Genomic DNA, 26,197 nt, shown 5'->3' with positions numbered 1-26,197 from the left:
TGCAGGGGATCAAATAATTATCTTCCCCTCTGTATATGGGGCATGATCATATGAGGAGGTTGCAGGCAAAGGACTTATCTGAGAACCGCTAAGGTATAAAATGGACATGTCTGTGCAAAACAATTTTTATTTCTGTAGAATAATATATTTTTTGAAAAGTTAAACAAAAACCAAAGCTGTCAATTCAAGGCAACAACTTGCTTTCCCTATATTATTTTCATTTTCTTCTGTCAAACATATTCTTGTTTTCTTTCTAATATCCTGAATGAATTTGAGTCATCCAAAGCTTAAGGTATTTCTCAGGCTATTTTAATGTAATTGTGCATCAGAGTGCCAATGGAAAATTGAAAAGATATTCATCACTTCTAATCTGAGAAGGTTGATTTCATAAATGGGGTAATCCTTTAATAGAAGCTGCAGTTAAATGGATGTGTATTTGTCGTTCGGCATCCACAGCAAACAGCACATTACCAGCAGTGGATGTGAAGCTTTCCAGTGAGCCCTTGAGATAAGTGCTGCAATGTTTATCTGAAATTAAATTTAAAACAAATATTCAAATGAAATTTCATTCACAGCTTATAGAAGTAGAAAATAAGGGCACAGGGAAAATCGGACAAGAGTCAAGCTTTGCTCTGAATGTGTAAAAACACAGAGTTGGTTTTAGACAAAAAAAGGAGCCCAGTGTAATGGTAAAACTATAGTCAAACTATAAAAGCACATACTGCATGTGATATAGGCTGCTTATACCATTGGCTAGGCATTTCCTTTGATAGGGTGACAACAGTCTTTCTTCAGCAGTGAAATTTCTACAGCTTATCAACCTTGCTGCCGCTGTAGCTGCTTAGATGCTCTTGCACTGTTGTTCACCCTATTAGTAAACAGTCGATTGACAGCACATTGCTCTATCTACAGCAGCTTAGAAAACTTAGTAAAATTATGTAAAATCATAGTCCAGTCCCATACACACCCCCAACACTGTTTAGTAGGGTGCAAGAGAAGTCTAGCCTTAAATGAAACTCCAAGTTTCATTTAACTTTAAAAAGTTTTTTTGGAGCCAGCTAGTCCAAAGTAAACATTTCCATCACTAAGTTATGAGGTCACAGTCAGAACTGTATACTGTAAACTGTATGTAGCATCAACTGCAGTATACATTGATATGCTCTCCTAGCAGTACATTCTGTAGCTGTCCGAGGGGTTTCTGGAACAAAATGAAGTTGGGCTGAGCGCTGTTCGCCCAGTCACAAGAAGCTTTGTATTTTATGAATGAACACAAGGCTTTTTCTGTTTGGCTGAGAAAGAGATTTGCCTAACAATAAAAGTAAAATTTGACATAAAGTAAAGGAAAATATTAGAAAAAAAATAAAAAGTATTAACTGGTTAACATTTGCGATAGAGCTAGTCAGTTACTCTGTAATGTTTAAAGCCCAACTTCAAGAAAACGATAAGTCCACATTGCAAGGGTTAACTGCTCAATTAGGCTAGAGGACACTTACTTTCCTAAACCTCTGCTTCGGTGATGGACTGTCCCTCTGCATACTTTTGTCCAATGCAGGGCTTTGGACACTCCCTGACATCTCTCTTCAACTCAGAGAACCCTAGACCACTGGAAAATAAGGGAAAAGTCTTCAGGTACCAGTCTAGCAGCAGAGAGGAGCCTGGAGGAGCAGATGATCAGGTAAAAAAAAGGGAACTTTCACTTACCTGTAAATTGCTTATCTTGGAAAACAGTACAGGACACAGGACAGCTGTAATTATAAGCCTATGGATTATATGTAGGCTATTTTCAAATGATATTACACTGCAAAAAACTTTGGAAGGGCTGCCCCTGCTGCATGCTCATACAACCCCCACCCACTCTGTGAGACTCCAGAGTGACCACAGGGAACAGCAGGTCCTATCAAATAAACAGCAGTGCTCAGAATATGTTCCAGACAATCCTCCGGTGACATAGGCACAAAAATGATAGATCCACCACCAAGGGGAAGAAACACACTGTCTTTTACCAAATTCCAATGACTACTGGGTTGAGCAGCAGTCAAAGTGAGCTCATGTAAATCACTTAGTCAGTGAATCCAGATCCCTTAGAAGCATGAAGGCAGACTCCAAAACGTATGAATGAAGAAATGGAAAGCAATCATTGTGCAGATATCTCTAAAAATGGTTTAGTAAACATATAGAAACTGCACACAGGGTACTCACACTCTCTCCGAAAGGAATAAGCATAAAAACACAAGGACAGTGGTGTAGATCCATTTCAAACCAAAAACATGGCCGACCTCCAGTGGTATGCAGCACCAACGTCACGTGGCTAGGCTCCTCCCGACCCGTTTTGTCATAGGTGACATCATCAGGGGCCTTGGCCACGTAAGGTAGGCAGAATCTATATATGGGGCACAGACTGGAAGTGGGCGGAGGTCAAATATAGGGCAATAAATAAAAAATGTTAAATCCCAGCAATATATAAAAAGAGAATTAAGGATCTTCACACACCTCTATAATCTTAAATAAAAAAAAGATGGTGGCACTGGGTCAGGAGCGGGGCGAATATCGACTGCTCCGTACAGGACTCGAAACTGGAAGTGACGTAACGCCGATAACCGGAAGTAGTCACTCTCAAACTCAAGGACCAGATGCGTTCCATGGCTAAAAGGATACAAAGCAGGAAGCAAAATACATCCTGAATCACCACAAATAGGAGCAGTAACATACAAAAGAGAGTGCACTTAAGTATAAACACAATCTAAAACCCTAATGGATTAAAAACCAAATAAAATTTATATTTATGCAAATATCACAATCTATAAATGTAGGCCAATATTATAAGTGGCACAAACATAAAATAATCGATACAGATTGCTATAAAAATAAAAAAGCTAAAAAAGATTGTATACAAGGTAAATAATAAGGGATACATATAACAGATCCCGAATAAGCTCTACCAAGATCCATATAATGTAGGGCTATACAAGATAAAAAATAGGCAAACGTGACGCTGGTACCACAACCCAAAAATGGAGGTCTGCAAAATCATCGGCCAGAAAAAAAACAATATGTATACATTAGGTCAGAAACATAACATAACTTAATTGATGTTAAGGCCGAAAGGCCTATAAGATTTAAAGTCAAAAATCCATTTGGTCTCCAATCGGGAGATGCCCCTCCTAATATTATCCCCCCTCCAGTGAGGACAGTATTGTTCAATTGCCATAAAGGAAGTACCCACAGGGTCTTGCACTGTAGTCTAAGATAAGGAATTTACAGGTAAATCAAAATTCCTTTTATGTTATTAATACAATATTGAACACAGAGCTATAGTGATAGGCCATGGGACATAACCAAACAAAAAACAGAGGGCTGGGCAACAACATAGCAAACAGAATTGTCAATGGGCCCTCAAAATAAAAGGTAAAAAAACCAGAGAAAAAAAAAACGAAGATGATAGTCTAAAACCCTGACTCTGAAGTTTGCATCAGCTGAGGCCTGAATATCAGCCTGGAAAAATGCAAATTTAAGATAAAAATGCTTTAGGTGGAAACCTCAAGAGACACCCATAGATCTGGTTATTAGGAAGGCAACTTAACAAATGAAGTCTTACAAAGATAAAGAGAGGGAGGAAACCAGCACTGGCTTATCAGAGGGACAATGATATGGACTGGGCAAGTTTTCCAGCTTGCCCGTTCTTTAGTTACACTCAACAGCCAATAATTGGGCTGCAGGCCCACAAACAGAAAAGAGGTCTTTCTTTGGCTAGATCTTACAACTGCCATCTCATGTATTTGGGTAAGAGTGTAGACATGTTGCATAGGCAAAGGATGCTTTAAAGGACACTTCTGCAATGTGTAGGAACCTAAAGGTATCATGCTACATGAAAATGTACAAGTTTTTTATCTCATTGACTGGTTCTAAGTGCACCGAAAAAAGTGAGTAGGAGAATGTACAGTGTGTACAGGTCGTCAAGGGTGGGTCCTTGAAGGACGCTATATTTCCCCTCTGTTTGGGCTCTGGTCCCTTTAAGGGAGCAAAAGGGGTTAACTCATTGATCAGAGGAAGTGGGTTTAAGAAGGACAGGAAGTTGTAGATTGGGTGTGGTGGAGCATAGAGGGGACTGTGGATGGTGAATGGTGGACTTTTGTACAGCCGAGAGGGTGCATGTTAGTGTGCTGACTGGGAACCTGTTGCCAGGGGAAGCTACCCTCTTCAAAAGTTGGGACTGTTTGACTGCAAAAGCAGCTCTGAACTCTTCAAGTCGGTGAAACTGTTTTTCCTTGTTGTGTTTTTTTTGCTGCTATGAAGCCTGTTTAAGTTAATAAACATTTCTTTGGTTGCAACGCCTGTGTCCTGCGATCCAGCTGTTTCCCCAAACATTACAAGTGACACAGCTATGCACACTTTCCATTCCTGTGAAGTGCAGCAGATGCAGTTACAGTGGTGAGATGAATAATGTAAAGTTATAGTTTCATGCAGGTTAGCATCCAAGATACTCTCAGAGAAAGTAAAACTGTAGCAATGCTCCCTGGTGCTACTGAGATAAAAGTCAGCAAAAGATGCCAAGCGGTCTGTTTGCCAGGGCAAAAGCAATCTTTGCTTTACTAGAAGCCAACTCTCAAGAGGGTCTGCAAAGGGCCATCATGTCAACTACCCAAAAAGCAAAAATAAAATGTATAATCCATTCATTCCTAGTTTATGACAATATACAAGATATACAAGCCTGCTGGACAGAGACAGAGTTGGAAAATTAATGACATTGTTTATGGCACTAGAACTAAACAGATTGTACTGTTATTAAAAAGTGACAGAATGTTTGCATCAGAGAATGTCATGAGAATGCCTACAAAGCAATTATTCTCTGATTGATCGACATTGAAATATCAGCATTGCTTGGCATTGAGTAGTAATTGAAGAGTGACAGTTATCTGCATTTTTTTTTGCATCATGTTTTTATAGTGTTGTTTGTACTTTTACTGTGTTTGCTTTCATGTGTGAAGCCAGTAGGAAGCCAATAACATCAGAAGTGCTATACTAATCAGCACTACCCAATGAAGAGATTGAAACCAAGTGCATTAACTACCAGAGGCCATAAACAAGAAAATGACAAGTATTCTGGTGTTCCATTACACTGCATATTGACAAAGTTCATATGCCGATTTATAACTAAACACTTACACTATTTAGGCAGTGCTTTTAAGAATCTGTATCCTAGATTCCAAAAGCTCTGAGTTTGTTACATTCCCAAGATCTGGATGCACACCACTGGGTGAGTTTTTACAGACTCTTTGGCAGGAATCTATGACCTGCGTCTCTTTCCATTAGATATACTCTGGACAAAATATTTTTTTACTGGCTATTTTGCTTGACTTTGTGTTTGACTGTGTGCTGGCCAATCTATAGAAAGAAGGAAGTCATTGCAAAGAGAATAAAGGGAATGTATATACATCAGACTGAAGTACATTGGAACACAGAACCTGCTCAATGTCTGGACAAGGAAACAAGCCAATGCATAGTTGGATATTTTTTATATTACTTCTACACGCCAGTGAGACATAAACCATTTCCCTTTACCTGACTCAGGGGCCAAAGCTGAATGGCTCAAATTTTCTTCTAAGGAATCATCATCTTCTCCTAGCTGCCCGGTTATCTAAATGCCTGTGGTTTCTGGCAATTTGTCTAGTAAATGGCCCTGTATCTGAGCTGGTAACATGAAAGTGTGTGATTCATGTCACCAGTAAAAAGGACAGCTCAAAAAGCTACTACAGTTCCAATTAACCTAATTAGTAAAGAAACTCAGCCAATGAAAAGCTTAGGTAGGCGTCATCCAACTCATATATAGTGCAAAAACCATCACCAAGTGCTTAAACCTCTGTCACCACTATACAATCACACCTTAATAAAATCTACTATGGGGAACACACTGACAGAATTTAGGAGAATCCCTGATCCAAGTCTATTTTCCATAGTAGCAGCACCTATCTTATCCCATGTATACTGCAGCCTTCCAAGACCAACCAAAACATGAAAAGGGACTACAACACACATTCAGATGACATTCATACTATAGCATTTGCAGCTCCACCAAGAAGAAGCATGATAAAACATGTTAAATCTGTGTTAAAGCTTAAATTAGACGTAAAATAAAAGTTTCATTGTTTACTGTATAGCATAAACTGTTCATCTGTTGATTTTGCATGCTGTATGGAGTAGCCCGAAAAGAGAGGTGTAAAGTCCCCTCCACAGACACTCACTTCTGTAGCAATCCCTTGGCTCTCCTTTCTCTGTTGTAAAATACCTGTTGATTCTGGGTATAGGGGAGCAAATAACCTTAATCTGTGATGAAGTTCTTGGGTCTAGCGGCCATTCAATATGCCCAATCACACAAAGTCACATGATGGGGGGGTTGATGTTACCACTCTATCTATGCTCTGATACCAGAAAACAATATGTCATTTGAAGGTTGGGAGAGGAGAGGGATGGGGGATCCCTGGAGAGGTGAGTATCAGTGACTAGAGTTGAGGGGCTTTACACAGACACTGTTAGTATTACCCAGAGCATAAGAAGGGATGAGAAAGTTGGTACAGAGGCAGTGAGTATCAGTTCACCTCAGCTTGTCATATGTATGTAAGTAAGTTAGTATAAGCATCAATATCCAGTTTTATTTAAATAAGCTTTCTATTCTTGATTGTGTTATACATGAAGATTCTATAGTAGGGATGTGTACAGACATAGCTGTCCTGAACTGTTAAAAGTCAACCCTCACCCCGATTGCAATGAAAGAATGAAAATATGTTCATTGATTTTATTAAAAGCAAACATTTAATTCTCTGAAACTGCAACAGACATGTATAGCAGAAACACAAATCTGCCTGGACATACAGTTATATATCTTTCAGAGTTCCAGGAGCCTGGGGAGCTTTACTATGCAAAAACGTAATTTGGTTAAAGTGTATCTATAATCAAAATTTAAACTCATATAATCATATCACCATGCTGAATTTCAATTTCTAGCCTACTCATATTAATCATAATGATCCTAAAGTTTGAAAAGCTACTTTTGAGGAATCTCACACATTTTCTTAAAGGAGAAGTACAGCCGAAGCTCGTTTGGCTGTACTTCTCCTGTGGATCACAGGAGTGCAGTTTGTTCTGCACTCCTGCGACCCATTTTCAGCAGAAAGCGGGCTGAAGTCCAATGTCTGCTGGTGTCACAGAGTCGGTCCAGGCTCAGGCAAGATCGCGACAATGGACTTGGGATCTGCCCACATGCCTATACCAGCACCCAGCTCAGCCTCTCAGCGAGCCACTCCCGCCCCCTCCACAGCTCAGCGCTCAATTGAGCGAGCCCTCACGGAGTCCTAAGAACTGAGCGATCAGTGGTGTTAGAGCTCTTGGTTCTCAGTGTTAGAGCCAGTGGGGGACCGGTGCAGCATCCACCTAGGTAAGTATGATTGCGAAAGAAAAAAACCCCATATATCTCTTTTCATTGAATTACTGTATATGCCATATATTTACTATGATCTGTGTATACAGTGGCGCCCCCCCCCCCCAATCCATGCGTCTGGCCCCCTAATCTACATGCAGGGTGCCGGACGCATGGATTCAAATAGGGGATTTTTATTTAAGCACGTGATTAGAGCCAGAGGCTCTAATAGGCTTCAAATAGGATGGGCTCGGGGAGCAGAGAACTGCGCCCTGAGCCCACCCAGTTGTATGGCAATAGCAGAAAAATATTCGATATTGTCACACTGACTCTCCTCCCAGCCAATCAGGAAGAGGGTTGTGAGACCCCTTTCCCGATTGGCCAAAAGGAGAAGCGATCTTACTGGCCAGTGGCCAGGAGAAGGCAGAAGACACACAGCTGGAGGAGAAGCACAGCGGCTCAGCCATCCAGCACTCTCCGGTCTCCGGCTCGGACAGGAGGAGGTAAGGAGGCAGGCGGGGGGGGGAGTTTGCCTGCTTGCCAACCGACTGTTCGTCAGGGGGGAGTGCATTGGTTTGCCGCCAACCCCCCAAATTACCGAGCACCAGCCGCCACTGTGTGTATATGCACTGCTGTATCATGTAATTCACAGAGCCTGCCTATTGAACTGCAGAGAGCCTGAGAGGAGGAATTTTAGGAGGTGAAATCAGTACAGAAATCCCGGCTTGCGGACAGCAAGGTACCATGGAATATATAGACTTGGAAAGTGAAACGTGGTTGCCACGTTTCTTAGCACAGTTTTAGCACTGAAGTGTACACCTTGGATGGCCATATTTACAAGCAATGAAAAGAAATGCTCAAGTGTTCCATGCATCTGCATGCAGGCAGTCCCATTGATGTCAAATGGGACACAGCAGCACAGATACAGCAGCTGCTTTTTTTATGACGTAAGAGAGAGTACAGGTGCATGTCCCAAAATGCACACTCTGAGTTCAGGAACATGCGCGGATATAAAATTGAGAGCAGCAGCTGTGTTCATGCAGTGTCTGTGTCCCAATATACATCAATGAGAGTAAACGTGGCCTCACATGGACTTATGCATAGATAAACCCTGTGTGAACAAGGCCTAAGAGCCTGCTATACCTGTCTTTTGTGGTTTAGGAGATTTAAAGTGGTTGTAAACCTCAGACATGAAATATGAACAAAGCATATCCCTCTATAGTGTGTAGAGACATGCAAAAATCCGGAATATTGCTGCACTCCTTGGTAACGTTACTGAAGCATTAAAATCACATCACAGGTATGGCAGGAACAAAAAGTCAACGCTTCCTCAAACCTCATATACACATACATTGCATGAAATATATATATGTATGATACAAGTAAGCATGGCATGGCAATTAGGCAATTGAACAATTAATCAATAAATCAATTAAATATGCACACCCACTACACTACTGAGAGTCTATGCTCCTTGACTTCGCATACAAACATGTCATATAACCCCTAAATCAAAAAACAAAACAAAATAAAAATTACAAACAAAACAAGCCACATAAATCTCCTCCAACCCATCGCCCACCAACACAGATCCAGCAGCCGCTGCTGGATGACCATGCAGGAGAGCAAAGGGAAGGGGATAGTCAGAACACCCTCTCAAAGTGCACATAATGCCACAATGTGAGGGATACACATAATGTTGTTTCCTCCTCCTCTATAGTGTGTCCTTGTCTCAGCTAAGAGCTTTGTTCCACTGCTATCAGCAGCAGTCACTTTTGAAAAGTTTTTCTGACACCATGAGAAAAATGGTGACAGAGGAGGGACTTCCAGCTAAATGACAATCTCAGCGCTGTTCCTGTGTGCAGTGTAAAGGGGGGTGTGCCCTTTCATTTCAATCAGCTATTAGAGCTCCTCTTACCAAGCTCTGCAGAGTGTAACCTCAGCTCTCCATCCCCTTTTTTCTGAATTCCCCATCAAGTTTTAAAAGAGAAGACTGCAAATAAACAGGTACGGCTTGTGTAGTAGGATTTATTTAATATCTGTGAATCACCTGAGGTCAGCCACTTCACTGGGTATATGTAAGGGTTTATAACTAATTAAAAGGGATTGTAAAGGCAGAAGGTTTTTTTTATCTTAATGCATTCTGTGTGCAGCAGCCTCCCCTTCAGCCCCCCTAATACTTACCTGAGCCCATCTCTATCCAGCGATGTTGCAGGAGATGTTGGCTGAGACAGCAGTGTGGCACAATTGGCTCCAGCTGTTGACAATCAAATCAGTCAGCCAATCAGAAGAGAGAGGGGGCGGGGTCGGGTCACAACTCTGTGTCTGAATGGACACAGGGAGCTGTGACTTGGCTCAAGTGCCCCCATAGCAAGCTGCTTGCAGTGGGGGCACTCAACAGGAGGGAGGGGCCAGGAGCACAGAAGGGGGACCCAAGAAGAGGAGGATCCAGTCCACTCTGTGCAAAGCCAACTACACAGAGCAGGTAAGTCTAACATATTTGTTATTTTAAAAAAAAAAAAAAAAACGAGACTTTACAATCACTTGGCTAACAGTGGCTCACATAAATTACTTCAACATTTCATCATATAAAATCAATATTCTGCTTCTTGTTTAGACAGCAGTTCTTGAGTTATGAATTTAATTCATAAAAATTATATAAGCGTCATTTTCACTAAAGCAAGCCAAATATGTTTAACAACTAGTATTTCAACACTAGATGTGATCTGCACCTTTAAACACTTTAAAGTGTCTACAATAAGATCAATGGTAATTTAGCTGATGATTGCATTACACAACAAACCTTTTCCTCGATTATGTATAAAGCACATGAAACCTTTCACTCTGTCACAACAACTGCAAACTGTAGCTCATTACCACCATATTCTTCTATACAATATTCTTCTGGATCAATATTTTCACATCAAGTACCAAGGATGTGATGGTTCATCTGCCAGAGCAGCAGTTACGTTTTTATTATCACATTTCACCGAAACACCAAGGATCTGTACATACCTGATGGATCAAAGGCCACCTGATTTCCTGGGTGAGGTCCTGCATCAATTGACAGCATCACTGACACTTTTCGCACATCCCACAGCTTCAGAACACCATAAGAATCACAGGATGCAATGGTGTCTCCCTGCCGGAAAAGAAAGTGTTATATTGGTACCCATTGTGAAAAAATAGTGACATAATCCATTGTAGCAAAGAGCACACATTAATTTGAACACAAACATTTTGAATTTTTACTTTGAAAATGGGTTTACGTTAGGTTCCATTGTTAGTGGCTAGGGTTAATTACTAGCCTTTGCATGGACATGGACTTTTAAGAGCAGCAATTCTAGCACTCCTACAAATCAGCACCATTGGAAGTCAGACTGTCATGAACTAGAGGTGGAGCGAAGATGTGAGCCTGATAATTCAGGTTGGGGTTTACTAGTGTAGCACCCTCCTAGCTAGGTAGGTGCTAGGTAAAAGCATCTGTTGCTCCTGCTGCTTATCAGGGAAGCCTGGTCTAATAGTTTGCCTGTCACATGTTTCCAGGTGTGATTCACTGGGTCTGAGGGAGTGTCCCCACTGTATCCAATTAGGGAGCTTGTTGGACAGTGGAGGAAACCCAGCCAGTGACACATCATGTTTTATGGCAGTCCCAGTGGGAGGGCATTCCTGCAATGCATTCTGGGATTAACCATAAATACGGAGGGGACATGTGACAGGGCGTCTTTGGCAGGAAGCAGAGTCCCAGGAGAAGGCAGGCAGCTGGTATCTCCTCCTGCAGGTGTGAGGAAGGTGGTTCAGGCAGTCGGCCTAGTGAACTGCAGAGGATCCAGAGTGCTGACAGTGGAGCTGGTGGCAGAGTCTCTCAGGAAAAACAGTGTCGTGAGTACTCTAGGATTTGCCACAGGGTCTGCCTAGGAGAGGGGACCACTCCAGAGAAGTCAGGGGATCAAGGAGCTACAGTGCCTTGCGAAAGTATTCGGCCCCCTTGAACTTTGCGACTTATTTCCACATTTCAGGCTTCAAACCTAAAAAGAAATAAAACTGTAATTTTTTGTGAAGAATCAACAAGTGGGACACAATCATGAAGTGGAACAAAATTTATTGGATATTTCAAACTTTGTTAACAAATAAAAAACTGAAAAATTGGACGTGCAAAATTATTCAGCCCCTTTACTTTCAGTGCAGGAAACTCTCTCCATAAGTTCAGTGAGGATCTCTGAATGATCCAATGTTGACCTCATTGACTAATGATGATAAATAGAATCCACCTGTGTGTAATCAAGTCTCCGTATAAATGCACCTGCACTGTGATAGTCTCAGAGGTCCGTTTAAAGCGCAGAGAGCATCATGAAGAACAAGGAACACACCAGGCAGGTCTGAGATACTGTTGTGGAGAAGTTTAAAGCCGGATTTGGATACAAGAAGATTTCCCAAGCTTTAAACATCCCAAGGAGCACTGTGCAAGCGATAATATTGAAATGGAAGGAGTATCATACCACTGCAAATCTATGAAGACTTGGCCATCCCTCTAAACTTTCAGCTCATACAAGGAGAAGACTGATCAGAGATGCAGCCAAGAGGCCCATGATCACTCTGGATGAACTGTAGAGATCTACAGCTGAGGTGGGAGACTCTGTCCATAGGACAACAATCAGTCGTATATTGCACAAATCTGGCCTTTATGGAAGAGTGGCAAGAAGAAAGCCATTTCTTAAAGATATCCATAAAAAGTGTCGTTTAAAGTTTGCCACAAGCCACCTGGGAGACACACCAAACATGTGGAAGAAGGTGCTCTGGTCAGATGAAACCAAAATCGAACTTTTTGGCAACCATGCAAAACGTTATGTTTGGCGTAAAAGCAACACAGCTCATCACCCTGAACACACCATCCCTACTGTCAAACATGGTGGTGGCAGCATCATGGTTTGGGCCTTCTTTTCTTCAGCAGGGACAGGGAAGATGGTTAAAATTGATGGGAAGATGGATGGAGCCAAATACAGGACCATTCTGGAAGAAAATCTGATGGAGTCTGCAAAAGACCTGAGACTGGGACAGAGATTTGTCTTCCAACAAGACAATGATCCAAAACATAGGTGTTAGAATGGCCAAGTCAAAGTCCAGACCTGAATCCAATCGAGAATCTGTTGAAAGAACTGAAAACTGCTGTTCACAAACGCTCTCCATCCAACCTCACTGAGCTCGAGCTGTTTTGCAAGGAGGAATGGGCGAAAATTTCAGTCTCTTGATGTGCAAAACTGATAGAGACTTACCCCAAGCTGTAATCGCAGCAAAAGGTGGCGCTACAAAGTATTAACTTAAGGGGGCTGAATAATTTTGCACGCCCAATTTATCAGTTTTTTATTTGTTAAAAAAGTTTGAAATATCCAATAAATTTTGTTCCACTTCATGATTGTGTCCAACTTGTTGTTGATTCTTCACAAAAAATTACAGTTTTATATCTTTATGTTTGAAGCCTGAAATGTGGCAAAAGGTCGCAAAGTTCAAGGGGGCTGAATACTTTCGCAAGGCACTGTAGCTCACACAGGAAGTTTAACAGTAAAGGGGGTGCCGTGTAGTTGACCCTGAAGTTTAGAAGCAAAGGGGGTGCCAGGAATGGCCCTGAAGATTGTTCTGCAGTACAGTACAGTTTACCTCAGGAAGTTCACTCAATTCTATTTCACTACTTATGACAAGGTGAAGCAGCGGCCTAGCCGTGACTAGCGTTATACAGTGCTATTCAGCATTACTCAGCGTTAATCAGCATTAATCAGTCATCCCAGCAAATTGTGCATAGTTATACAAGTTGGAGTATCCCACTCATTCCCTTCTCCTACCCAAGTTCTAAATAAAAACACAAAAACCAAAGCCACTGGACTGTTTCCTGACAGAGCTAAAACACTTGGGAAAATGTTGAACTGTCATGCTGTTGCTAATAGTAACCCAGGGGAACCTGTAACCAGCAGCTCCCAAGGGAGTAGTGCTACACTAGGTTAGAAATAGAAAGGGCTTAAGGTACATGCATTCTTAGGGTCAGGGTATAGAGTAGTGTTTCTCAAATTATGGACAGTCTTGAGGCACCCCAATCAAAAATGTAAAAAACAATTCTAATAGTTTTACATAATGCAGGAACATACACACGTAGGACGCCCAACGTTAGCGGTGATTTATTCTTTCAAAGCGAATAACTTTTGCACACCGGTACTGACTAGTATTCATATGTTTCTCTTCTCCTTTAATTATCTCAGCTAATGTGACCCCAGTGCTGAGGGAGAGGAGCACAGGAGGGTCAAATCAGGATGCTGTGGAGGCAACAGGCATCATCTTTATCAACTGATGACGTCATTGGTTGTGAGGATGCCAGTGTCTAGAAAATTGTAATGGTGCATAATGAAAACCCATGGTTTTGTGTAATTAAGAGGCACCTGTGGGCTTGTATACAATTTTTGATCAAATGTTAGGCATTTTGCCAAGGCACCTCTGAAGAAACCTCAAGGCACCCCAGGGTGCCTGGGCAGACTGGTTGAAAAAGGCTGGTAAAGAGGGTAAGTTTAAAATGGTATTACACGTCACTTCCGCCATTTGGAACGCAGAGTGGTGTCCCTGCAAAATGAAGAGAGCTCTGCTTTATGTTCAACACTGTAAGTGTAATTTATAACCTTGCGTTTTATTAAAGTTACCTAAATACTGCACTATGGAAGGTCTTTTCCTGTTCCTATGATATAATGGTTTGGAGTTTGCTTGGAGCTGATGGAAAAAGGGGTTCCTCTAATGATAAGAGGGTTTTCTCCTACATGCGATATCCAAACTTACCTCTGGTGTGTAGGTATTTTGCTCAATGGTGGTGGATGAGAGCACAAAGATTGCAGTCTAATTCTATGAAGGATTCAGAGAAGATCTCTGCAACCCTAATTATTGCACATATTGGAGCACTTTGGTGTTAATGGATATTTTTATAACAAGTTAATATATATTTGGCTACACCAGGAGAGTGGTTTATCGATTTTGATTTTGCACATTATTCAGGCTTAGTAGCTTTACAACCAGCTGCTTCACAAATGTTTTTCAACACTTGATTTTTACAATACTTGATTTATCAATGTAATATAATTATTTGTACTTTTGTTACATATGAATGTCATTTATCTGTATTTGTTGCACATATTTGTTTAGGCTTTCCCCTTTAGGGTGCACAGGTAGAGGGGATCTAAATCTTAATTTTTGTTAAAATGGTATTAAACCCAAAATCAAAAATGTAATATATTGAAGCTTACTAATTTCCTTAGATATGGAGGCTGCATTCATTTTCTTTTGTAGGGCTTTTCTCCTGGCAATATGGCAGCAACACACTCCCTGCCCTAGAATGCCTACACTCTGAATGAAAGAGCAACAGAGACACCTTTGGACACCAAAATTATTAAACTGGGGGGGTATCGTTATATGCACTAGCAGATTTAGACACATAACAAATTGAAGACAAACTCCAGCGAACACTTTCTAAGCAGTTTTTCTTTTCTTTTGGGATAAAGAATTTACATAAATGAATAAAAGCTGATCATTGTAAGTACCCCTGTCAGTGGTAAAGGGTCTGTCTTAACCCTCCAACTGCTAAATCTGCATGACATCTTGTTTCTGTTATTTTCACCTGATGAAAATAAAGAGAGAAAAGCCTACATAAGAAGTGGAAGGCTGCAGTATAATAAATGTTTGCTCTTTCATTTAACCACTTTTAGCCCCAAAGGATTTGGCTGCTCAAAGACCAGGGCCTATTTTGCGATTCGGCACTGCATGACTTTAACGGACAATTGCGCGGTCGTGCGACACTGTACCCAAATGAAATTGACGTCTTTATTTTCCCACAAACAGAGCTTTCTTTTGGTGGTATTTGATCACCTGCGCAATTTTTACTTTTTGCGCTATAAACAAAAAAAGAGCGACAATTTTGAAAAAATAACAATATTTTTCAAATTTTTTTTTATATGAAATTCCCCCCCCCCCCCCAAAAATGTAAAAATCAAAATTTTTTAACATTTTAGGCCAATTTTTTTTCTGCTACATAATTTTGGTGAAAAAAAATCGCAATAAGCGTATTTTGATTAGTTTGCGCAAAAGTTATTGCATTTACTAATTAAGGGAAAGATTTATGTCATTTTTATTGTTTTTTTTAAACTAGTAATGGCAGTGATCTGCGATTTTCTTTGCGGGACTGCGACTTTGCGACAGACAGATTAGACCCTTGACTGACATTTTTGACACTTTTGGGAGTACCAGTGACATTACTACAGTAATCAGTGCTATACATATGCACTGTTACTGTAAAAATGACACTGGCAGGGAAGGGGTTAACTTTATAAGACATCCAGGGGTTAAGTGTGTCCCTAGGGGCGTGCTTCTAACTGTAAAGGGGCGTGGCTTTTGATGTAACCACAGAGACATACGATCCTACATAGCAGGATCATATGATCTCTGCAGTTACACCAGGGAGAATGACAGGCGGCTTTGTTTACATTAGCCACCTGCATTTCTCCCTCTCCAGCGGGAGATCACGAGTGACCGGCGGACATCGGAGCCGCCGGTCACTCGCGCTGGGATGGCAGTGAACGAGCAGGGGCGGGAGCGCGCCTCCGGCGGCGCGCGCTCGCCCCCTATTGGCTCGTGGGCGAGTGACGTACCCATACGTCACTTTGCCCAGGGGGGGCAGACCACTGCAGTATATGTACTTGCGGCAGTCAGCAAGTGGTTAATACTGTTAAAAAATAAATAAATATATAAAATAACATGAACAGACATGTGTCTAATATGTTTATTTCCTATAATCATCAGCTCCACCTAGTGGCCATAATGCAGTATTTTCCCGATAAAGGGATTTCAGAAAATGGAGCTAACCATCGTAGGAAAATGAACATACTAGACACATTACAGAGGTTATTTATGACATAAACATTTGCGCAGCAATTTTTTTAAATAATTAAAAGCTTAAGAAATATTGTTATTAGGACAAACAGCATAAGGCCTCTTACACACTGCAGCTTGAAAAAGCTTTTTTTTTACCGAGCTAAAATGTAGCCCATTATATACAATGTGGGCACGTAAACAAGTGCAGAGTATTCCTCAGTACAAAAAAATAAATTGGAAAATCTGCATTCCTGGTCAGTATTTTGTGCCGCTGCGTGCAAATACGCACAAATACGCGCATATGAGCATAAATATGAATTCATTTTACCTAGGAAGGTATTGTGTATGCGAATACGTGCAAATACTCACAAATTCGTGCAAAAAAACACTTGAAATTAAGTCCAAAAAAGCACAAGTTTAAACATCCGTACAGTGTCCAGGAAAAGAAAATTGTTCTAAACACTAACATGCCATTTGCAACATGTTATTAAAATAAACTTGCTTAGCGCTTACAATTAAAAGAATAATGTTAAAGTCAATTGTCATCTATTAACATTTTTACACATGAAGGTCAGATTTCCATATCTTCCAAAATATATTAGTGCACAACAAATTCATGCTGGTAAAAGGTACTTTATATCTTCCTAATAGTAACATACTAAAAGGCCATACAGCTTTCAGAACATAATGTTCAAACAGATGTCTTTTCATGGATTTTTTTTTTTTTTTTTAAAGATCTGTAAAACCTGAACTTATACCTGTTTTTCTGTCTGACTTATGTAATCATTTACTTTTTACAAAATAATTATGTACTGTATTTGTTCCGCTTTCTTCACCTTTATAGGGCCAATTTATATATTTTTTAATTTCTCTTCTGCATTAATCAGTATGATTAGTTACTTTCCAACTTGCTTTCATTATGTTTTTTTGTACAATAATTGCACTTTATTGCTGTAAATCATCTGCAATTGGCACATGGTATTAGCAATTAAACTATTGTTTTGGGCGCTACAAGTGCCATTTGTATCAAAGGAACTGAAAAGACATTTGCTTCAGGTACACCAGTATGGGAAGCCTAACCATGGACTTGTAAAAAAGAAAAGCTAAATCTAAATGGCTGAAGAGGTAAAAGAGCTTAATGTCAGTTATCATTAATCCATTTCGCCTAATAATAAATCTATAATCTCCAAAAACAAGACTCCCAATTCCAATCATTCCCCCAATGACTCCTTTTTGGAATGCTATGGCCCGCCCAAACGTTCCCGTTCCATGGCCAAACAACTGGAAAAGCAGATCTCTCAGGAAAGGTTTCAGCTGCAATCTCTCGACTCAAACCCAGCAAAAGTTCGGAGCCAGGCGGACTTACTTCCCAATACTGTACTATAAATCTTTTGCAGATATCGGATACCCCTCTTCTTAGCGGATTTTTATCTGCAGGAGATGACCTCTCCCCTCCCACTTCACTTTTACAAGCACATAATACAGTCCTCATGAAGGAAGGCAAGAACCCAGCCAAATTGCTCTAGTTACCGATCTATTTCACTCCTTAACGTGAATGTAAATCTGCATTAAAAAATATTGGCAATTGATCTTCCTCTATTAACCTGTCCTGTCTCTCTAAACCAGGTAGGCTTCATCCCAGGGTGTGAAGCCCTTGACAACACGATTAATGCTTTGAACCTCATCCAGGGTCCCCAGACTCCCAAAACCCCCTTTTATCCACCAATGTTGAGAAGGTGTTCAATAGTGTGGCCTGGGATTATATGCGTTTACCCATACAACATACAGGCTTATGCCCAAAGGTGCTATCATTGGATTGCTCTATTTGAACCTGATAGCCAGGGTAAGGGTTAATGGCCACCGGCCGGATGCCTTCTCCATTCGCAAGGGGACACAGCAGGGATCTCCCCTGTCACCATTAGAGTAATCCTAAAGACTTTCTTTAAAAAAAAAAAATAACAAACATGTTATACTCACCTGCTCTGTGCAGCGGTTTTGCACAGATCAGCCCCAATCTTCCTCTTCTCGGGTCCCTCCCCTGGGTTATTGGCCCTCCCTCCTGCTAAGTGCCCCCAGAGCATGCAGCTGGAGCGGAGCCACATCCCTGCAAATAATTTCATTAGCGCATGGATCGGGTTCCGCTACTTTCACACCTATATGTGTATATATACATATACAGTATGTGTGTGTGTATATATACCCTTATACAGAAGTTCAGATGTCATGCCTGCCTCCAAAGATGCCCAAAAAATTCCCAATAAACGCCTGCAACAAAAACGCCCAGGTGTGTTGTTGCAGGCGTTTTTTAGGCATTTTTTGGGCGTCTTTGGAGGCAGGCATAACATCTGAACTTCTGTATAGGGGTATATATACACACACACACACGTATATGTATATATACACATGCACACATATAGGTGTGATAGGAGCGGACCCACATCCCTGCGCTAATAAAAATTCTAAGAAAAATTATCTTTTTTTTCTGGTTCTGGACATGCTACAGAGCTGAAACTTCACAGGTACACTTTTTAGACCCCCGACACTAAATCCAAAGAAATCTCATTTTTTTTTTTCAATAATTTTTTCAATAATTGTCTCTCTATCAAAAACGACAATTTTTAAGAACTTTTTTTGTGTGATTAATAGTCCCTGGGGCATGACCCAGAACCCTAGGCACTTTTTAGGGGCATTTATTGGGTTTTAGGGCTTCAAAATGGTGTTTTTTGATTACCGAAGTTCGGGTCCCATTGATTTCAATGGGGTTCTGGAATCCGGACCCGAACTTACGGGAGGTTCGGGTGTTCTGGTCGAACCGAACTTTTCAAAAGTTCGATCATCCCTACTCTTCATGCCTACCTCGCTCTTTCTCTATGTCTCCAGAAGCGAGGGATGGAAATTACAGCCTTGATCCGTGCCTCTCACCAGCTGCAGCTAGCCCATCACAGAGCCTCAATTGCAGCCATAACACTGATGCTGGCACCCAGCTGCTTGGATCTACTTCACAGAACACAGTGAGTACTCTCCCCAAAGACACATTACAGCTCAGACCCTCTTCTGCACATTTGACTGAGCAGACCCTATGGGCCTTTCTTCAGCAGTTACCCACAAGAGACGACTTTGAAGCTCTAGCTAATCTAGTGGAATCTGCACTGAGAGGAGAATTGCAGGTGCTCAAGCAAGAGGTGTCCGAGGTAGATGCTAGGGCGGCAGTACTGGAACAGTATAAAGGATCTGTGACACATACCATTGATCACTTCCAATCTGCTAATACTGACCTGGCTGACCAAGTTGTACAGCTTCACCTACTTCTTGACATCCTTGAAAATTGCAGTCGTAGACAAAACATTTGGCTTTGGGGCATTCCAATGTGTGTAACACAGGCAGAACTCCGTTCACACGTTACTGCCATTTTTAACAGGTATCTGGATTGCACCCCCGTAAATGGAGGATGCCATTGACAGGGTTCACCAAACTCTTGGCCCTCAATCTACCATTCAGGCCCAGAGATGTGCTCTGTAGTCTGCACTCCTACAAGCTTAAATAAGAGATTATGAAGCAAGCATGGAGAATAGGAGTTTTGGAATTTGACGGGGCCCATGATCACCTCCTGACTGACATTTCCAGAAAGACCCTGCTAATGCGCAGAACATTGAAACCCCTGCTGGAGAGGGTCATGGAACTGGGAATGTCTTACACTTTGGGTTACTGCTTACGCTTAAAAGTATGCAGAGGCAATCGTTTCTTTTTGCTGCGTCACCCATCAGAGTTACCTGGCCTATTCACCTTTGCTGAGATGGATCACTTGCCTGTCCCTAGCTGGCTTACTATTGATGCCTCATCGGATCCCCCCAGATAGTGTCTCAGGGCAGACCTCAACAAGCCTTAGACAATCACCGATCCTGAAGGAACGGACCATCTGCATCACGGAATGATGAACGACGCTGATTTCCTCTTAGCTGTACCTTATAATTTTTCAATCTTGGGGCCTCTATACTCTTGAAGAAAAGCAACACTTCATCTTACCTGGAACATTTTCCATTCAAGTACCCTTTACGGCGAAACCCAATGGATTGACCGTATTGGTTATATTTTCTCTTCATTTGGCAACACTGTCTTTGGCCAATATGGTAGACAATTCATATATAAAACCTAGCACTGCTGTCAATACCTCTGGTACTAGTCCACATACTGGCTAGGTCTCCAGATTTGAGTATGGAATCACACACTGATACTCCTTCCTGGATACTGACTGGTTCCATTAGGAGGTTATGTTAATGGTGATACACTTTATGCTTATGCGGGGGTCCCTGTGGTATCATGGGTGGTGGGGGGGGGGCGGATACCAGTACCTCTCTCAGAAAGTAGTAATCCCCATCTTTCTCACCATTCCTGGTTCCGCATGGCCCATGCTGCAGAAGGGATTCCAAATTCAATCTCGGCAAGTGACACGACTCCCTGGGCACACCATTAGTCCTCGACAGGATGACCTGCATGTTTTTGGCAAAATGCCCCCCTCCCCTGCATACTTGAGACCTTGGGCTGCCACCCTTTCTTATGGGCTTGATATGCTATGTGTAGTGCAATTGTATCACACAACCCGTTTCATCTGACATGGTTGTATATACTATTCCTTAAAGGGCCCATTGACCATCACTGCCTTCCACCAGGAGGGGCCTTTTGAGAGCAATGCTTACTTTTCGCTAGGTGGGTGTTTCAAACAGAAAGAATGCTATTTAGCCGCCTATACAAATCTTTCTAAAGGATTTCCGCCTTTGTCATTAACCTGTCCCTGTGTTGGGAGAAATGTTTTTATGTACAAGTTACTATGTTATGGTTTTCTATTTCTTTCATTTGGGTTGGTAGGGACCCCCTCGGGCTGGAGCTCTTACCACTACCCAATCTAGGTCTTCTCTCACCTGGTGGCAGTAGAATTGCTCTTATGAGCATTAGCCTAATCTCCATCTTTCCTCCTTTCCCTCCCTGTTTAACTCCTTTTTCCACCCTAACCCTTTACTACCTACCCTAGCCTTAACTGAGCCATCGTTGACCCCCCCCCTTTTTTTTTTCTTTCTCCCCCCCCTCCAGCCCGAGGCCTGGATGGCTCTACACTTGCATATTCTAGTTCCTTCCAATCGCAGCTCACGCCTTACTTCCTAGAGGCTTTTAATGCTATTTCAGATGGTCAGAGTGTCTCCCCCCCCCCCCCCCGAGTTACTAAGGGCTAGCATTTCCCTTATTCCAAAACCAGACCCGCTGCAGTGTGCCAGCTACTGTGCCATTTTGCTTTTGAATTGCGATATCAAACTATTTACCAACTCATCGCAACCAGATTGAATGTCATTATGAAACGTCTTATCCCATTAAATCAGGTAGGGTTTATTCAATCCAGAGAAGCAAGAGACAACACAATTAGAACCCTATATATTATTGCATCAGACAAGAAACTCAACACCCCTCTGATGCTTCTGTCTACAGACGCTGAAAAGGCCTTCAACAGAGTTGACTGGACCTTTCTCTTTGAAACCAAACCCTCTAATGCTTCGTTATGCCTACCCCAATCTTCTCTTGGATATCTTCCATGTATGCTACCATGCGAGTTAACTGCTTGAAAGTGGAGTTCCGGACACATTTTAAACTTCACACCATACATAACATTATTACATTCTAAAAAAGGAATTGGATATTTTTTTTTTTTTGGTTCACTTACCTTATTTTTAATGAATAATCACTGCACTTCCTCCTTATGCGGCCCCGGCTGCGGACGTCAATTTCTGCTTTGCATTGACTCCTGGGAGATGAGTGTCATCAATCCTAGGAGTCAATGCGCCTGCACCGGTGTCCCTCGTCACTTCCAATGCAGGCGCATCATTCTCTGCTGATGGATGGAGAACAGCTTCTGGGCATGCGCAATGATGCGGAACCAGCTGTGGGATGACGCGCCTGCCCCAGGAAGTGACAAAGGGTATAGCATTCTGGGACTTGCGAAATCCAGGAAGAGGAACACTGCGGCTTCAGCTGCCCACACCGCAGATGGCCGCGCTGGACAAGAACTTCACAAGGTAAGTAATTCATGCTGCATTTAAACCAAACGGGGGACAGCCTAGAGGATAGCGTTGTTTAAATGTACTAGCCCTGACTATTCTAGGGGTATTTTTTGCTAAAAAAAAAAAAATTTGGCCGGAACTCCGCTTTAACTCCAACTGTCCCCTATCATCACTCCCTTATACTCACTCTAGAACCATTTCTTCAACTCATACAAAAAAAAAAAAAACGCCACTTACCACCACAGGGTGGCAGTTTATGCCGATGACCTCATTTTTTATATCATGAAACCTCCTACTTGCTTACTTTCCTTTTTATGGAAATTGAAAAATGATGGCTCCTTGTCGAATTTTAAGGCAAACCTCCAAAAATCAGAGTCTCTTAATGTTTTTCTTTCAGACTCAACTCTTACAGGCCTACCGCCTAATTTCCCCTTTAGATGGGACACTCGCTGTATCCAATACTTAGGGACAGAAATTTCTGCAAATCTGAACTCCATATTTAAGCTTAATTTCTGGCCCTTTTTGTTCTCATTGTCTGCCGATTTAGAAAGATGGAACAATCTGGCCTTATCGTGGTTCGGCTGCTGCAATGTGCTCAAAATTTATGCGATGCCCAGACTTTTATACTTATTGCAGGCTTTGCCTATTAAGATCCCCCAAACATATTTTCACTCGGTAAGATCCGCCACTGTTAACTTTGTCTGGCAGGGTAAACCTCCCCGACTTGCCAGAGCACTTCTGACCCGACCTAAACTCAAGGAAGGCTTAGGGCTCCCAGACCCAGATTTTTATTTTATCACAGTCCACATGAATAGAATGGTGGACTGGTGTAGGTATAGCAATAAATTATGGGTCTCTCTAGGACAGGACACTACAGAGGCACCCATCTTGGGCCTTCCTTGGGCAGGCAAATTATTTACTTCTCAGATCTCCCACCACCTCTTAATTGATTTGGACCCACTTTGACCGAGTCTGAAAGGTTTTAAAAACATTCCTCTCTCAACAGTTTTGCATCTCCTTTGACTCCGATAATAGGTCATCCCACATTCAGTCTGCGACTGTCAGACCCAGCATGCACTAGCCCAAGAAGCTCTTACGCGCATCCTATTTTCTTCACACAGACGGCTGGATCCCGAGCAGGGCCCTGCTTATGGGCTTGGGATCCCATTTCCTGGACCACTGGCAGGCTTTCCAACTGTCACATTTTCTGAGCACATTACCCAAGCCACATCTATTGGAGAGGCCCCTCAGCGCATTTGAGGAGCTCTGTCTGGGAACGGTCTGATACTGAAATCTTTGTCACTTTCATACAAATCTCTACTAGATCTTCATTGGGCAATTAGATACCCCCTTTCTTACCAAATGGGAAAAATACCTCCAGGTCACTTTTACAGAACAACAAAGATTGGATTCTCTTTTTTTTTGCCCAAAAATCATCGTTATGTAGTAAGTACCAGGAAACAGCCAACAAAATTGTGACACGGTGGTATAGAACCCAATCTGTGCTGACCAAACTATTTCCACAACTAAACGATCCTTGTTGGAGATGTGATTCTCATAAAGGCACATTTTTGCACATTTTTTGGGATTGTCCTGGAATCTGTACATTCTGGCAGCAAGTCCACTCATTTATTTACAAATTCAAGGATATCTCTTTGTTAGATGACCCTGCAGCGGTTTTTCCTAACCTGACTCCTCTTTTCCATAAAAAAATAAATCACAAATTCATACTTAAACATTTACTTAACCCAGCTAGAGCATGTATCCCAGCCATGTGGAAGAAACAATCTATTCCTACCCTTGCTCATTGGTTTGCCAGAGGGAACGATATAGAAAGCATGGAACAACTGACCTCTGCTCTCCAGGACAAATTGTAAGAACATACAACTACATGGTTTTACTGGGATCATATTTGTTTCTCTGTTGAATATTCTCATTATTTAGGAGCCATCCTATGCCTTATCTTAAAATGAATGGTGTGTGGCTATCTGGACACTACCCGCAACCTCCTCCGCCCACCCACTTTTATTTTTTTCTCCAACTACTTTTTCCTTCTCTTCATCCCTTCCCCTACCCCCTTCACCCATCTCCTATTTTTTATTAACCTTTTTAAGAGCAAAAATTGAGGCCCATTGTCACAGCTTGGTGCCGATAATTATATTCAGTCATTGTTAGACTCTATTTTGTCAGACGTTTCGTAATCTTTATTGAGCTTACAAGCCAGCCCTTTCCAGTCCTATTTGCAGGTACTATTAGTCTTTGATATTCACAATGAAGGTTATCACCCCGTCGACTGTATTGTTTTTTTGGCACACCAGCCGCTTGCTGTTTTCTTTCAATTGTCATCTTTTGTACATCTTTAAATAAAAAAAAAAAAAAAAAAAAAAACTAAAAATCTTGGAAACCTATGTGTATATGCACACTGTACCACAAAAACAGTTAAGGCCATTTATTCTGAATAACTCCAACACATCTTGCTAATGGATGCAGTGTAGCACAATGCGAAGCAATGCACTGAGTTGTGATGCAGTGCACTACTAAAAATTCTACATGCACCTTTTTGAGTATATTGATGCATTAGGCAGCCTATTCGAATGAATGCGCAATAGTTAAGAAAAGTTTATTTCGTGTGAATGGGCCCCAAATATAGATATAACCCAGAACTGAAAAAAAAAAAAAAACTGAATCAAACAGATGTTTGTTTCTACAACTATAATGTGTGTCGCAAAAGCACCATATTATCCTGTCGAGAACATGTAACATACTGCTTTTTTGTTTTTGTTTTTCTAACAAGCCTTTTAGCTCCTGTTAATCAAATTTGTTGGTGGAAAGCAGCTGCTGTCTTTTCCTTGCACACATACAGTAAATTCTAAAATGGATTTTCAGTCAGACATAAAACATCCTTTTATCCAGATATGTATTCACAACAATTCATTAAGGTGACAACTTCTTACCAACAAAATATACAATGCCACCAATGTGTTTAAGGAAATAATGTTTTCTACAGTCACAGAGACATGAGATATTTGCTTGGGACTAAATGATTAATGCAAATTGGAATCATCTACCAATCTTGTCAGAATCTGGATATTCAAGTGCATACAAATTTACCACTTAAAGAACAGGCCTTTTTCTGAAATTTGTTGTCTACAAGTAACAATTTGTTTTTGCTAGAAAATTACTAAGACCCCCCCCCCCCCCGAAACATTATATATATATATATATATATATATATATAAATATATAAATATTTTTTTTCAGCAGAGACACTAGAAAATAAAATGGTGGTTGTTGCAATATATGTCACACTGTATTTGCGCAGCGGTTTTACAAACACAATTTAAAAAAAAAAAAAAACTTTAATGAATTAAAAAAAAAAAAAAAAACTGTAAAATTAGTCCAATTTTTTTGTATAATGTGAAAGGTGATGTTACGCCAAGTAAATAGATACCTAACATGTCATGCTCTAAAACTGCATATACTCGCAAAATGGAGACAAACTACAGTACTTAATAATCACCATAGGCGACATTTTGAAACATTTTTCAGGATACCAGTTTAGAATTGCAGAGGAGGTCCTGTGCTAAAAGTATTGCTCTCACTCTAACAAATGCAGCGATGCCTCACATGTGTGGTTTGAACACCGTTTACATATGCGGGTGTGACGTACATATGCGGGCGCAACTTACATATGCGTTTACTTCTGCGCACGAGCACAGACGGATTGGAGCGCTTTTCCTTTTTTTTTTTACATTGTCCCTTTAGTTATTTATTTTTTAATCCCTATTACAAGGAATTTCAACATCCCTTATAATAGAAATAAGCATGACAATTCCTCTTTATTGAG

At 41.2% G+C, this 26,197-nt stretch overlaps 1 protein-coding gene across 2 annotated transcripts in view; it reads right to left on the bottom strand.

Annotated features, from left to right (window-relative positions):
• The window catches only part of SPAG16 (sperm associated antigen 16), a 1,690,414-nt gene that overhangs the window by 543,761 nt on the left and 1,120,456 nt on the right, over positions 1 to 26,197 (bottom strand). For both annotated transcript variants that reach the window (XM_082260930.1, XM_082260929.1), the window contains exon 15: positions 10,427 to 10,553. In XM_082260930.1, coding sequence (XP_082117056.1) covers positions 10,427 to 10,553 — 127 coding nt within the window. The remainder of the gene's footprint in view (positions 1 to 10,426; positions 10,554 to 26,197) is intronic.

This window comes from Pelophylax lessonae (assembly GCF_965119305.1).
Source record: "Pelophylax lessonae genome assembly, chromosome: 6".
NCBI classification, from domain to species: domain Eukaryota; kingdom Metazoa; phylum Chordata; class Amphibia; order Anura; family Ranidae; genus Pelophylax; species Pelophylax lessonae.
This window is presented reverse-complemented; position numbering and strand designations above follow the sequence as displayed.